The 14,742-nt window shown below is 35.4% G+C and overlaps 1 protein-coding gene across 1 annotated transcript; it reads right to left on the bottom strand.

The window, feature by feature from the left end:
- Positions 1 to 1,941: 1,941 nt before the first annotated feature.
- LOC104878159 (hypothetical protein) lies at positions 1,942 to 2,667 on the bottom strand. The gene has a single exon (XM_010648008.1). The coding sequence runs from the start codon at positions 2,665 to 2,667 to the stop codon at positions 1,942 to 1,944; it is 726 nt and encodes a 241-aa protein (XP_010646310.1).
- Positions 2,668 to 14,742: the final 12,075 nt, after the last annotated feature.

The following is a 14,742-nucleotide window of genomic DNA, read 5'->3' as shown; positions in this document are numbered from 1 at the left end:
TACAAAGAAAAAGCCTCAAAAGACTTTCAATTGAGCAAACAACATCCAATCACAATAAAGCATTGCTCGAGCATTATTTCCTGCATAGGTTTCCTAACCTGCATCTAAATGTGGAAGGGAGAGGGTGAGTTCACAACTCAATAGGAAACTTTATAACAATCTAAAACATACCCTTAAAAACCTTGAATTAAATGTTTAAAAGCATGGACGATAAACATTTTATAACCATTAACAAATGTGTAATCATGTCAAACATATATGCATGTGTTTTCTGGTTTCATCCTTGCTTTTCCCCATCTATCCTTACACAATTGATAAATTGCTGAAACCCAACAATCTACACATCAGATATCAATGCTCCACAAGATACTCGATCAATATAATAATGACTATTCTAGGACATCACCCAAGGGGTAGGACCAACCCCGTATCTTTAGGGACTCAAACCCAAGGGCAGGACTAGCCTCATACACCCACATCGAAGCATCTTCCTCAAGGGCTTTAGGGACTTTCACCCAAGGACCCATGGTCCCACATAAACAATATATCAAATGATAATGCTTGTAGCATCACATAAACACTTTCCACCAATCAATTCTCTGAATATCATCTGTGATAATTCCATATCCTTCTTGCAATGCAACCACACCATGAACCATTTCAACACATAGAACCATGAACCTTCATACCAATATATGTTCCAATATCATGGTAACTTTTTAATGTAATAAACCGAGATGCAATGACACATTAAAACATTTTATGAAATCAAGGAAAGAAATCAGATACACCATAGAATAGCATAAAATTCCCAACCTTATACCAACTTCCTTTTTGTGTTTCTTCTAAGTAGGCGATCTTTGCCTATTATGAGGAATTGAAATGAAACAACATAATTTAGGTTTCCTAACCATTAAAATTTATACAGTTTAATTTTTAATTTTCATATTCTCTAATCTATATACCTACAGGTTTTCAAATCAAATTTGAATTGAATTAAACAATATTTACAATGCATATTAATTTCCCTAATTAATTACCAAACACTAATTGTTTTGATTTTCTTAAAGCATAACATGTAACACCTAGTACTAATGAATTAAATAGGCAATAATGATTATCTTAGTACTTAAATTTAAGCATGCTTAATTAGATGTTAAAACTAGTTTAATGCTAATATTGTTTAATTATGAATTAAACTTTGATTAAGGTTAAGTGGGAGTAGTTAATGACTTAAGCATGTTTATTAGGTTCTTAGGGGTAGATTAAGGTTATGAAAACCTACAGGACTAAAGGGCAATTATGGGTTTTATTTTAGATAACTTGAAGGACTAAAGTGCAAAATTGGGAAATTGGAGTTAGTGGAATGCCACCTCCTACTTGGCTGGATTGGTGGCAACCATGTGGGCTGCCACCTCGTGCTTGGTTGCCTGGAGACCCATTTATAAGGGGTTGCAGCTCGTTTTCCACCATTTCACCTACAGCAACTTAAGTTAGAGAGAAAATCTAGAGAGAGAAAGTGTAGATTTGAGGTAAGCAAGTTGTTTAATTTTGTAATTTTCGTTTATTTTGGTTCCTAATGGTATGTTTAATCAAATTAACAGTAAAATTTGTGTAAAAGTATAGTTTAATTAGCTATAAACATGTTTTGATTAAAAATAACAATTAATTAAGGATTAAAGTATTTTAACTTAATTAGCTATAAAAATGTTTATTTTAACGAACCATATTTTGTTAACTACAAGTTACAAAGTTTAATATAGGATGTACTATTTATAATAGATTTTGCATATCCTCTTTTTGCAAAAAATCAAGTAGGAACTCAACATTTAATTTTTTAAGAGCACTTATACTATATTTGAGTATCAATTGTTTAGTTTGAAGAATAACGAAAAATTTGAGGTGTGACAGCTTGGTATCAGAGCATAAGGGATTAGATCCCTATTGTGGGCGCTTGAAATCCTGTTCTCGTTTTTCTGAACCACCAAACCTAGAATTTTTGCTTCTCAACCTTTGAGCTTCCTCCATTTCCCTTTCTATAACAAGAGCCCTTGCCACAACCTCACTGTAAGTACGAAGCATGAAAGGAGCGACCTGTGCTCTAATGTTCAATCTCAACCCCTCTTGGAATTGTTCAGCTCGCATTTGTTCATCTGCAACCACATTTGGAGCATATCTAGATAGTTGTGTAAATTTTGCTGCATATTCAGTCACTGTCATGTTCCTTTGAACCAAGTGTATAAATTCAGCTCTTTTCTGTCTTCTAACGGCCTCTGGAAAGTAATTAGATAAAAGTAGCTCCTCAAATTGCATCCAAACCATTTTAGTTACATCCTGAGTAGTCTTGATCATATCCCACCAGTTGTCTGCTTCATCCCTCAACATGAAGGAAGCTAAAGAAACTCTCCTTTCCTCAGGCACTGCCATTACATCCAGTATTTTCTTTATTTCTTTCATCCAATTCTCAGCTTCAAGAAAATTAGGGCCACCCCTAAAGCTTGGAGGATTCAATGCTTTAAATTCCAGAATCAAGCTCACATTCTGGCATTCTGAACCAGCAACTGGATGTATTACAGGTCTTCCCTCAGTTACATCACCATGAGATATTGGAGATGATCTAGTTGTCCGTTTAGGCCTTGTGGTTAATCTGTCCCTTCCTCTAGGCATTTTCTCTTAGAAAGGTATACAAGGATTATTATTATCAATACATCACCTTATAAGGGTTATTCATAAAATCAAGCACCCTTAACCAATACAATCAAACCACTTATGTCACATACAAACATGATAACAACAATATCATAGTAATGGATTCTCAATGATCAAGCACTCAAACAGGCAACATGATCATAATTATTATAGCTCGGCATATTCAATACAACAAGGAATGTCATCAACACAACAAAAACACAAACCTAACATCCATCCATTAACCTTTCACTTAATATCAATATATCATACACAATAAAACAATGTCACAATAATAATGACTCCAGTACACCTATTGGGCTCCCCACCTATTGTCCACAATAGGGATCGAATCCCTTATGCTCTGATACCAAGCTGTCACACCCCAATTTTTTTTTTTCTTCTTATTATTATTATTTATTCTTCAACTAAAGAATTGATACTCAAATACAGTATAAGTGCTCTCAAAAATTTAAATGTTGAGTTCCTACTTGAATTTGTTCAAAAAGAGGATATGGAAAACCTGTTATAAAGAGTACATCCTGTAATAAACATTGTGACTATTGAGTTAACAAAATATGTTTTGTTTCACAAAAGAAACTTGTACAACATTAATTTACATATACCAAACCCCATTGTTTACTATGGGTAGCCCATACTACAAGTGTATCTATCAAATATATACATTACATCATTCCAACAAAAGGTGTAGTCTTGATACAAAAGGCATGGCCTCAAAAGACTTTCAATATGAGCAAACAGCATCCAATCACAGTAAAGCATTGCTCAAGCATTCTTTCCTGCATAGGTCTTCTGAACTGCATCTATAGGTGGAAGGAATAGGGTGAGTTCACAACTCAGTAGGAAAGTTTATAACCATCCTAAGTATACCCTTAAAAACCTTGAATTAAACGTTTAATAACATGCATGATAAACATTTCATAACCATTAACAAATGTGTAATCATGTCAAACATGTATGCATGTGTTTGTTGGTTTCATCATTGCTTTTCCCCATCCATCCTTTCACAACTGATAATTTGCTGACTCCCAACAATCTACACAACAGATATCAATGATCAACAATCTACACAACAGATATTAAAAATGGAGAACATTGTTTGAAGATGAACGTTGTTAGAACTTTACTACTCAAGACACAATTTCTTTAATTGCATTCCAGATACAAGCATGTCATTATTATGTTGTGATTGGTTCGTCAATTGGAACCTTAGGTACTTCCTTAATATACCTTAGGTACAACCTTAGTGCACCTAGTTAAATTTCCCTTTAACTAATTAAAAGCGATTTTCTCAAAAAAAAAAAAAAAAGCAGTAATATTTATTTTTTATAAGATTGAAATTTCTATTTATAAAAGTTTATAGTAAAATATAAACAATTTATTTAGGAGGCATTGGGATATAGTTCTCAAAGAAAACATTTCTTTTTTCTTTTGGGTCCTTGGGCTATTTAGGATGAGGTTAGAAAAATAATTGGAGGGCCCAACTAAAAATACAAGCCCATTGGGTCCTTTCATTCCAACAAACAAAAGACTGAAAAGACCCAACTAAAATGCAAGCCCATTGGGTACTTTTTTCATTCCCTTGGTTGGATGCTTATTCTGAGGAATTTAATTCTTAGCCCAACCTGGCCCAGATATTTTTAAGGGGTTCAGGTTCGAGCTTTGCTTTTATTTTAGGTGAGGCCCAAAATTCAAGTTGGGCAAGCGAATGGGCTGAATTCAGGTTAAAAATAAATTTGGCACAACCTAATCTTTGGGTACATGGTGATTAAATTTTTAGCTTAAATATCGATTACAATACTTTAACTTAAACAAATTGAAGGAAAAAAAAAAACAATTTGTGTCCCATATTAAAGTTTTCAAAAAATTATTTATATTTTAAATTAATATTTAATATAAAAAATAATTAAAAACACCTAAGATTTGTTCTAAAAATAATAATTTATTTTTAAAACAAATTTTCAAAAATTTATATTTGTTGAAAGTTTGTTAAACCTTTTTTTCAAGTTAGAATTTAAAATAATAATAATTGAAAACTATTTTTATTGTAAATAACAAAAAAAAAACAGTTTTAAAAAATATTTTCTAGTTAGTTTCAAAATTTATATATTATAATAGATTTTAACACTTAATAATTTTTTTTTTAAAAAAAGGCTCGATAATAGTGCATTTGATAGTAATTTTAGAAATTATTTTTAACCTAAAAAAATAGATGTTTAAAAAAATTTAAAAATACTTTTAAAATTTTGAAAAATCATTATTATAATATTTTTTTTTTAAGAAACATTAGTGTAGACCCCCATTTTGGGGCTCCATTTCTCACTTTCATGCAGCTTGTGTTGCCAAGTGTCATAACCCTAGGAGACCATAGGAGACCACATGGCATCTTTTAGTTGGCTACTATGGAATTAGACAATGCTTTTTTGAGGAGCTATCAAGAGGCGACACCTGTTGGAGGATATGCAGGGGGTGTTTAGAGTCTGTTAGAGGGGGAGCGTCTCCTGCAGGTGAGGGGGCTTTTTGAGAGAGCTTAGGAGATATTCTGAGGGGGAAGAAAAAGGAGGAGCGTATGAGAGAGAGAGGTTTTTTTTTTTTTTTTTCAAGCTGGCTGGAGGGATTTTGCAGAGGGATTTAGTTTTCGAGGTCCTTGAGCTTCAAGGAGAGTATCCGTTTAGCTTGAGAGGGAGGTCAGCTAAAGAAGAAAGATGGCTTGCTGATTTCTGGCCAACCTAGCTGGAGAGGATTATTTTCAGGTATGTTTATTGTGGATTTCTCATTCGCTTCAACTGGTAAGTTTTTCTTCTCTTGTTTTTGTTGATTCTTGGACGATTTTTGTTGGTTGGGAGTAAGCATGCTCATATCTCTTTCTTTAATGATTTTTGTTGAGGACCCGTTTGGCTCTATTTCAGTTTCCCCATGAGACATCTGTAACCTTGTTTTGATTTTTATTTAGTACTCATTTGATTTCACCCACCCTCATATGAGCTCATTAATTAATATATGAAATGAGGCTTGTATGAATTCATTTCGTTCCTATTGCTTGCACTTTGTTTTCATCTTCCCCTGTTCATGGCATCATTATTCCCATTTCTGCCCGTGGGAGCAAAGAGTTACAGAGAATATATCTTCAGTGGTGAATGGGTTGTATGTTGTCGTATGAGAGCTGTCGTCAGGAGAGCGTATTCAGTGAGAGAGGAAGCTGAGGTTATAGAGAGATATGGAGAGCTTGAAAAGCAAGACTACTTGAGAGAGTGGACTGTGAAGAACAAGCTGGGCATCTAAGAAGCAGAGAAGGCCTTTAAATTGATTGAAGAGAAAGATGTGATTTCATGGAACACCCTTATTGCTGCTTGTGCTCATTGTGATGATCATGCAAAGGGCTTGAGAGTTTTCAAGCACAAAACAGAAGAAACTAATGTAAGGTCTGACGACTTCACTTTTACCAGTGCCCTTGCTGCCTGTGCAGGGCTTGCTTCATTGAGCCATGGTGAGCAGATACATGCTCATCTAATGAGAACGAGGCTGTATCAGGATCTGGGAGTTGACAACGCACTTGTGAACATGTATGCTAAATGTGGTTGTATTGGTAAAATGGTCCATCACAATCTTGTCTCATGGAACACCATAATTGTTGGATTTGGAAGTCATGGGCTTGGGGAGAGAGCTATAGAACTTTTTGAACAGATGAATGCAATTGGGATAAGGCCAGATTCAGTTACATTTATTGGACTTCTAACAGCTTGCAATCATGCCACAGCCAAGCCCAAGCCAATACCAAGCCCCAGTCCTGTAAGAAACTTAACTTAACATAACCAAGCTCCAGCAAGTTATATCCCTACATTCTGCCACTCATCCCACTAATCGATACCCATTCATTTACTAAATCATTTTTCAACCATCCCACTCACTGTTCAAGCCCAATTTTCTCACCACTATTCATCACCCATGAATCCCTCTTCTTTTGTTTCCCTGCATGTGGTCATCCTCATCCATGTACACCCATCATATTCAGTGTCTTTCACTTATTTTCATCACCATACCCATCTTTTATCCTCCTATACCCATCATTTATTTTTCTTATATCCATTAAGCCATATTTTGACCATCATCGTCTCCTCTATCACACTTTCAGTATACTTCTTTCCTTCCCCGAGTACATGAAGCCTCAGTTTGCTAACAAACAGTCTTGCTTCGGATGCAATACATGGTGATGTATATTAGCATCGAAGGAAGAGGATGCTAAATAGTCCTTCAAGGAAAGTGCAACCATGCATGTTGCTACTGATGTGGAGGATAGATCGATAGACTGATCCAAAAATCTGAGAAGAAATAGTGACCGGGAATGGTGAAGACCAGCCATCAGAATTGATCTCGGAACCACCTGCTCTTGTACTAAGGTATGGCAGCACAATTATGCCGCAATTATCACCAACCTTCAGGGCAGCATTGCATGGTGCACCTGTAGATATTTCCAGAAATTTTCAGTGAGTTCAAGGTGCCAAGTCTCAAATGGTTTTTTAAGGAACAAACCATACAAACATTAACATGGATCAATATCTCCATGGTTCCTCCAAGTTTTCAACAGAGGCACTGCCTGTGCTCCATGCATAAGATCCTATGAGCTTTCCTATGAAATCTTGTGCTAAGTTCAAGACTGAACACGTCGTGTCAAAGGACAAAATCAGTGGGGAAATGAATGGAAACTCAAACACCGTATTGGATGAGAAGTGAGAAATGGGGTCGAATAATACTGAGATCTTTGAAAGGACAGCTACAGGATGAAATGGGGTCACAGGCTGGAGATGTTTTCATGATTGGAGGAACATGATTCTGATACGTGGTGACAACGGTCACGGGTTGCTTTTGACAAATTCGATGTGGTTAAGGATGGGTTCATAATCCCAGAGGATCCTTCCTACTCTAGAAGATGAGATGAGGGTGGGGATCGTGATGATAATCCTAGGGTGACTCCTGAAATCACCAGGGATTTTTGTTTATTGGCTAGCATGATGGCTGCTAACTTATACTATTCCCAGATAGAAGATCTTACGTTTGTTGTCTATGTGGTGATGCAATGATGAACTTCGTGTTCATTCAGATGAACTCCTCAAATCTTCAAGGAAAGATGTAAAACACTGTATAGAGTTTTGGGAACACATTCCTCCAAGTGAACCTTGTCGTGTTATCCTTGGCGACACGAGGGATAAACTGTATAAAGTGAAGGGGATATATTTGAAGCAAATGCAATGGCATGATATGTCCATCTTAGAGTTGAGGATTTTGTCGACAGGATGGTAAACCATTTAGCTCAGAAGTTCAAAAGGAACGTTTGAAGAAAGACACTCAAGTAGTGGGTTCGCATCAATACCGGATTGACAAGTCGTTGCAGAATTTTGGAAGTTGAGGAAGTGTAATTTATTGCTAATGTTCCCCAGAAATCTGCACTTTCACTGGGTAGCATCTTCACCAGGCTGATCAACAGGAACACAACAATTCCCTCTAAGAAGAGTCAAGTGTTCTCAACAGCAACTAACAATCAAACACAGGTTGGTATCAAGGTATTGCAAGGTGATCGAGAGATGACATCTGATAACAAGCTCCTTGGTGAGTTTGAGCTTATGGGCATCCCACCAGCTCCTAAGGGACATGCCTCAGATTGAAGTCACATTTGATATTAATGCTAATGGAATTGTCACTGTGTCCGCCAAAGACAAGGCCACAGCGAAGGAACAACAAATCACGATTCGCTCATCTGGTGGCCTTTCAGAAGATGAGAAAGGAGAAGATGACGACTGCAATCACCAACTTCAAGGTGGGATATCATTTGCACCTCAGGTCCATGTGCATGGCCACCTTTTGAGCCATGTGCCACCCCCCTCAAACTCTTTCCCTTTGATTTCAAAATAATAATTTCCAACCCCGTTTTGAAATGATTTTCCAATTTCTGTTTTTTCAATGATTTCAAGTCATCAAATTTTCCATCCTTAAGGTTTTTAGATACCAACATCCCATTTTCAATAAAATTTGGTTGCCATTTTCTTTCCAGCAAGCCACTTTTGCATTTTCTTTATTTTTAAAATGTTTTAAAAATAAGTAAGAATTAAATTCCGTAATTCCAAGTGATGGAATTTATGGAATTGATTCATGCAAAATAAACGGGCTTTGGTGAGGGCCCAACATCAAATAAATTTTCGTCAAAATAAGAGTGAATTTGAATGAAAGGCTATGTGTGCTATTGATGCTTTCTTTATCTTGTTTGGTGACATAAGTGACATAGTTGTGATCATTATTGTGCACTAACCCCCTCTCTTGATAGCGCATATTGGTTCGCCACCCAGGTACGTATTTACTCGCCTCATGGTCACTCCTTATGCTTGTTCGGATTCTCATACATGCATGATCATTTAGAGTATTCGTTGGTTCATTCATCAATTGCTGCGCCAGTTTCATTTTATTAGTAGAGACCCGATTTTAGGGACTTACAGGGGTGCTACGATCTTTACCGTACCTTCCCGATAAGTAACTTGACCCCCGAACCCAATCCAGTTTCGTATACCACATTTTCTGAAATAAGGAGTCGCACTTAGGGTTTTCTTTCTTATTTTCTTTACCCTTTTAAAAATAAAACAAAAATAAGTGGCGACTCCAAGTCACTTTCTTAATCAATAAAAATCAAAATTTCAAATAAAAATCAAGCTCGCCATTGAGTGGGAAACGCATGAGCCGAAAGGTGGGGTCCACAATTAGATTGGTAATTCTCCTAAAGACACTCTTAGAAATGCTTCCACTAAAAACACAAGCCTAATAGTGACAATAGTGACAAAGAAATCATACATTTGTGATCATCCTCTCAAATTGCAATAGTGATAGACAAACGTATATCATGTTCACACCCCCCTCAAACATGTTCATGTACCCACCTTGGGTGTGAGAGACAAACAATAGTATTAGTGATAGATAAATCACACATTTTTATCACGCACCTGTGGCCTTATACCCATGATTGACAAATCACACATTTGCTATTGCATGCATGTGGCCCTAAACTTGCCATGAAAGGCATAAATCATGGTATTAGCAAACAAATCTCAATCCTCCCAAATCATAGTAGTGGTAGATAAATCATACATTTGTGATTACACATAATTAGACAAATAAATAAATGGGAGAGTGATTTCAACTCGAGACCTCTAAATAACCTAAAATTTGATTTTGTTGAGTAATCAATTTTCCTCAAAGTTTTAAGTTATCAAACCATCCATCCTTTCACAACTGATAAACTGCTGACTCCCCAACAATATACACATCAGATATCAATGCTCCATAAGATACTTGATCAATATAATAATGACTATTCTGGGACATCACCCAAGGGCAAGTCATACCCCGTGTCTTTTGGGACCATACCTAAGGGCAGGACCAACCCCACTCAAAGAAGGGGATGTGCTAACAAGACTGAATGAAGGGGGATGCCCTAAAGAAACTCAAAGAAGGGGGATTCTCTAAACTAAATTTGGGAAGGGGATGTCATTAACAAACTCAAGGAGGGAGATGCTCTAAACAAACTCTTGGAAAGAGAATGAATTACAAAATCTCCATGAAAAAGAATGACCTAAGAAACTAAAGCAAGGGTGACGCCCTAATGTAACTCAAGGGAGTGGGATGGCCTAAGGAAACTCAAGGAACAGGGATGTTTAAAACAAACTAAAGGAAGGGGGATGCCCTATTAAAACTCGAGGAAAGCGGATGCCGTAAACAAACTCTAAGAAGGGAAATGCCCTAGACAAACTCAACAAAGGGAGATGTGCCAAAAAAAGTACTCAAGAAAGGGGGAGGGGCTTAACAAACTCCAAGAGGTAGATGCGCTATGAATCTTAAGGAAGTGGGAGTGCACTAAATCAACTCTTGGAAGGGGGGTGCCATAAACTCAAGCAAGGGGGATCTTTTACACAAACTCCAAAAAGGGGAATGAATTAAACAATGTTCATGAAAAGGGACTAAGAAACTAAAGGAAGGTAAAGCCCTAAAGTAACTCAAGGGAAAGGGGTGCCCTAAGAAACTCAAGGAATGGGGATGCCCTAAACAAACTAATGGAATGGGGATTCCTTAATAACAATTTAGGAAGGGATTCCCTAAACATACTCAAGGATGGGGAATGCCTTAAACAAACTAAAGTAAGACGGATCCCATAAACAAAGTCAAGGAAGGGATCTGCCACACACAAACTCAAGGAAGGGGGATGCCCAAGTGGGATGCCATAAACTAAGTGAAGGAAGGGGAATGCCATTATAAGACTTAAGTATGGGAGATATCCTAAACAAACTGGAGAAAGGAAGATGTCCTAAACAATCTCCCCGAAGAGGGTTGACCAAAGAAACTCAAGAAAGGGAGATGCCCTAATATAACTCAAGGAATGGGGATGCCCTAAACAAACTAAAGGAAGAGGAATGCCCTAAACAAATTCATGGACTGACAAGACTTTAAACAAACTAAAGGAAAGGGGTGTCCAACAGAGAATCATGGAAGGAGGGGATTCTCCACAGGAACTAAAGGAAAGGATGCCTTAATGAAACACTATGCCATAAACAAATTCAAGGACACGAGATGTCATTAAAAAACTCTAGGAAGGTGGATGCAATATAAAAAAACTCCATGAAGAGGGATGACCTAAGAAAATGAAGAAAGGGTGATTCCCTAATTTAACTCAAGGGAATAGGAAAACTTATGGAAAGGAGATGCCTTAAACAAATTAAAGGAAGGTGGATGCCCTAATAAAGGGAAATGACCTAAATAAACTAAAAGAAAGGGTGATGCTAAACAAACTTAATGAAGGGGAATGAGTTAAAAAAAAACTAAAGGAAAGAGGGATGTCCTAAACAAACTAAGGGGGATGCCCTAAACAATGTTAAGGATTGGGGATACTCTAATCAAACTGAAAGAAATAAGGTGCCATAAACAAAGTCTAGGAAGGGGTTACTATGGACTTGCATTTCTCACTTGCGTCCCCACTCGACAATGAGATTCATTTTTTATTTGTGAAAATTTGATATTTTATTAAAATTTGGAGTTCTCATGCCACTTATTTTATTTTATTTTATAGGGAAAATAATATAAGAAACTAAAAGCATAAGAAAAATGACACCATAAACTTTGGAAAAACATGTCTTTGAAATAATAAACCTAAGTCTAGGTCCAAGGATCAGGTTATCTATCAGGAAGATACCTTAAGATAATGGTACTCCAAACCCTTAAAAAGATCTCTACAGACTAAATAGAGGGAAGTACGACAATTAAGTGATTAATAGAGGGAATCAAGGAAGACTAATTGCGATTACTTAAATTCCAATAACATATTAAGCATGCTAAACAAATAATTCAAGTCAGACCATAAAGGTAGAGTAAGATGCGTACCTGGACTGCAATTTAAAGCGTTATTACAAGATACTGAAGTTAGTTCAAACAACAAAATATATAGCAAAAATTAAGGCACTCAGCGCCAATATCAAACATGGTATGATTCACACAAAACATTTCATATGTAACTAAAAAGAAGTGAATGGTGGAGAGTGTACCTGAAGAGCATATCTTTAACGCAATGCACTTTCAATACAAATGGAGAAGCTAGGATAAAATATGATGACAAGCAATTACGAGAGCATAATATCTACATGGCATGAACTTACAAAGACATCAACTATACAAGTTATATAACCAACTAAATAAATCAACTTTGGGAAAAGCTTTTTCGATGCAAATAACATTCTAGAATCAATTTCAAGAAGTGAGTAAACATCACACAATTATGGAAAAAAAAATTTAGTACACTCCAAAAATAATTAAAACAAAATTTAAAACTAAAAGGTCATTGGCTAAGCTGAAATTGGTAGCAAGGATAAATTTTAAAATATCTTTTATGTAGGGTTCACTCAAATCTTCATTCAATATTCCATAACCCATACATCCTCAACCTCAAGTGAAAAAAATTACCAAGGCCAAGGACATTCCCATTAGTTTGGAGGCACAAGTTCAAACTTATGCGAATAAAAACAAAGTTTTATGAAAACCAAAAGGAGAATGCAACATGTATGAAATGAGTTGCATGTTTTTAAAAGAAAGTGAGATATTTGCCCTAAACCTAAAACGAATTTTCTTTTAAAGTCCTTAAAGATTCAAATCCTTTTGAAAATAATTTAAATTATTTTTTAAAAAAAAAAAATTGATTTTAGGAGGAGCAAAAAAGGAAGAAAATTAAGAAATTCCAAACAAAAGACCTAAAAGTTGGGATTTTTTATTCATATTTTAAAACAATTTGAAAAGAAAGGAAAAATCAACTTAGACATTCTTTTTTGGCTACCTTTTCATTACTGGTGGAGAAAATATCTTTTTTTGTAAAAGAAATTTTGACTCAAAAATCAATTAAGTTTTTTCTAAAGAATAACAAGCTCTCAAAGGGAAATAATCAAACATCATGAATTTTAAACTAAGTTAGCATTTAAAGAACTTTAGAAAATAACTTAAGATGAATTTTTCACTAAACTAGCATTCAAGGAACTTTAAAAAAGAATCTAACATGAATTTTTAACCAAACAAGCATACAAAGAACTTTAAAAAACTAATACAGAAATTCAAACTCCATTATTATCTTTCAAATTTATCTAGAAATTCAAACTCCAAAACTTATATACTGCCTAAGGGAAAATCTAACAAGTTCATCACCATCATGAAAGGGAGATAGAGATTACTTGTCTTAAGGGACAGAACAAGAGAAATGCTAATCTCACATAAGTACCAAATAGGTTGTTAAAAACAACATTGATTAAACCAATTGCTCTAACAACAAAAGCATAAGTTCATTTACATATTAAGGTAGAGAAGAAAAAACACACACTTCTTGTTATTGTCGTAGCTCTGAACTTATTAAACCCCACATTCCACACTACCACTGTGATTTAGTACTTCCTTTTTTCCTCTTCTTTTGTTACTAGCCGATATAAATATTACTTAAAGCATGCAGTTTACATAAAGGAAATGCTAGTGGGACCCTTGTTCGCCTTTTCTATTCCTTATAGAGTAAGACACCAAGCTATAGTTGGAAATTGACCTAAATCACCAATAACAAACATGGGTTTCAAGTCAACAAACCAAAGCAAACTTAAAGCAAAATAAAGATGCAACCACATTTTAAGACTTCCAACACCCTTATTGAACCCAACCACATAGTGTAACTCATTATTGTGTGAATCACTGCAACTATGAACAAAAAAATATAAACACATCATTTCTTTCTTGTTGCATAGGGTATAGAACAATGATTGCGTAGGGGTGAAAATTTGTTGAAAGTGACACAAATCTACCATCAAAGACAATAGCATAAGTGAAGAGTTTTTTTACCATATCAATGATTCAATAAGACAACTTTCAATGATTTCTTAACCACAAACTGCCACATACATGATTTTCATAACTCAAACCTAGGTACAAAGTCAAGTACAAGAAATCAAGCCAATCTATGAGGAAAAAAAATGAAAAATAAATAAATAAATAAAAGAAAATTTCGAACAACCCAAATGCATTATCTAGTAAGATAAGAATGCAATTGAGCGAAGTAACAAACAAGAGGAAAAATAAGAGAAAAAAGAACATTATGAAAAGAGGATGACTCCTAGAACATTTAACCCACAAACCTATCATTGGTCTAGTTGTGATTGACGGGGCTTGAACCCACAGCTTCCGCCTTACAAAGGCATTGCACTGACCATTTGAACTACAATCCCACATAAATAAGGTCACAACTGTCAATATAGGTAACCAAACAAGTTGTACAAATAACACTTAACAACTCAATCTTTATAATAACAAATACTTAAGTTTAATTTCATTATATCGAATGACATACAATTCTTTTGTAGAAGTACTTATAAATCAAGTATCTTCAAATCAAACCAAATATGTTCATATCCATGCGCTAGGAAAAAATGATTCATATTAAGGCAAAAAAGTAAAAAAGAAATATCAGTTACTATTAGATGTCAA

This window comes from Vitis vinifera, chromosome 6 (genome assembly GCF_030704535.1).
Source record: "Vitis vinifera cultivar Pinot Noir 40024 chromosome 6, ASM3070453v1".
Taxonomy (NCBI): domain Eukaryota; kingdom Viridiplantae; phylum Streptophyta; class Magnoliopsida; order Vitales; family Vitaceae; genus Vitis; species Vitis vinifera.
Note: the sequence above shows the minus strand (reverse complement) of the source record. Positions and strands in the feature narration are given on the sequence as shown.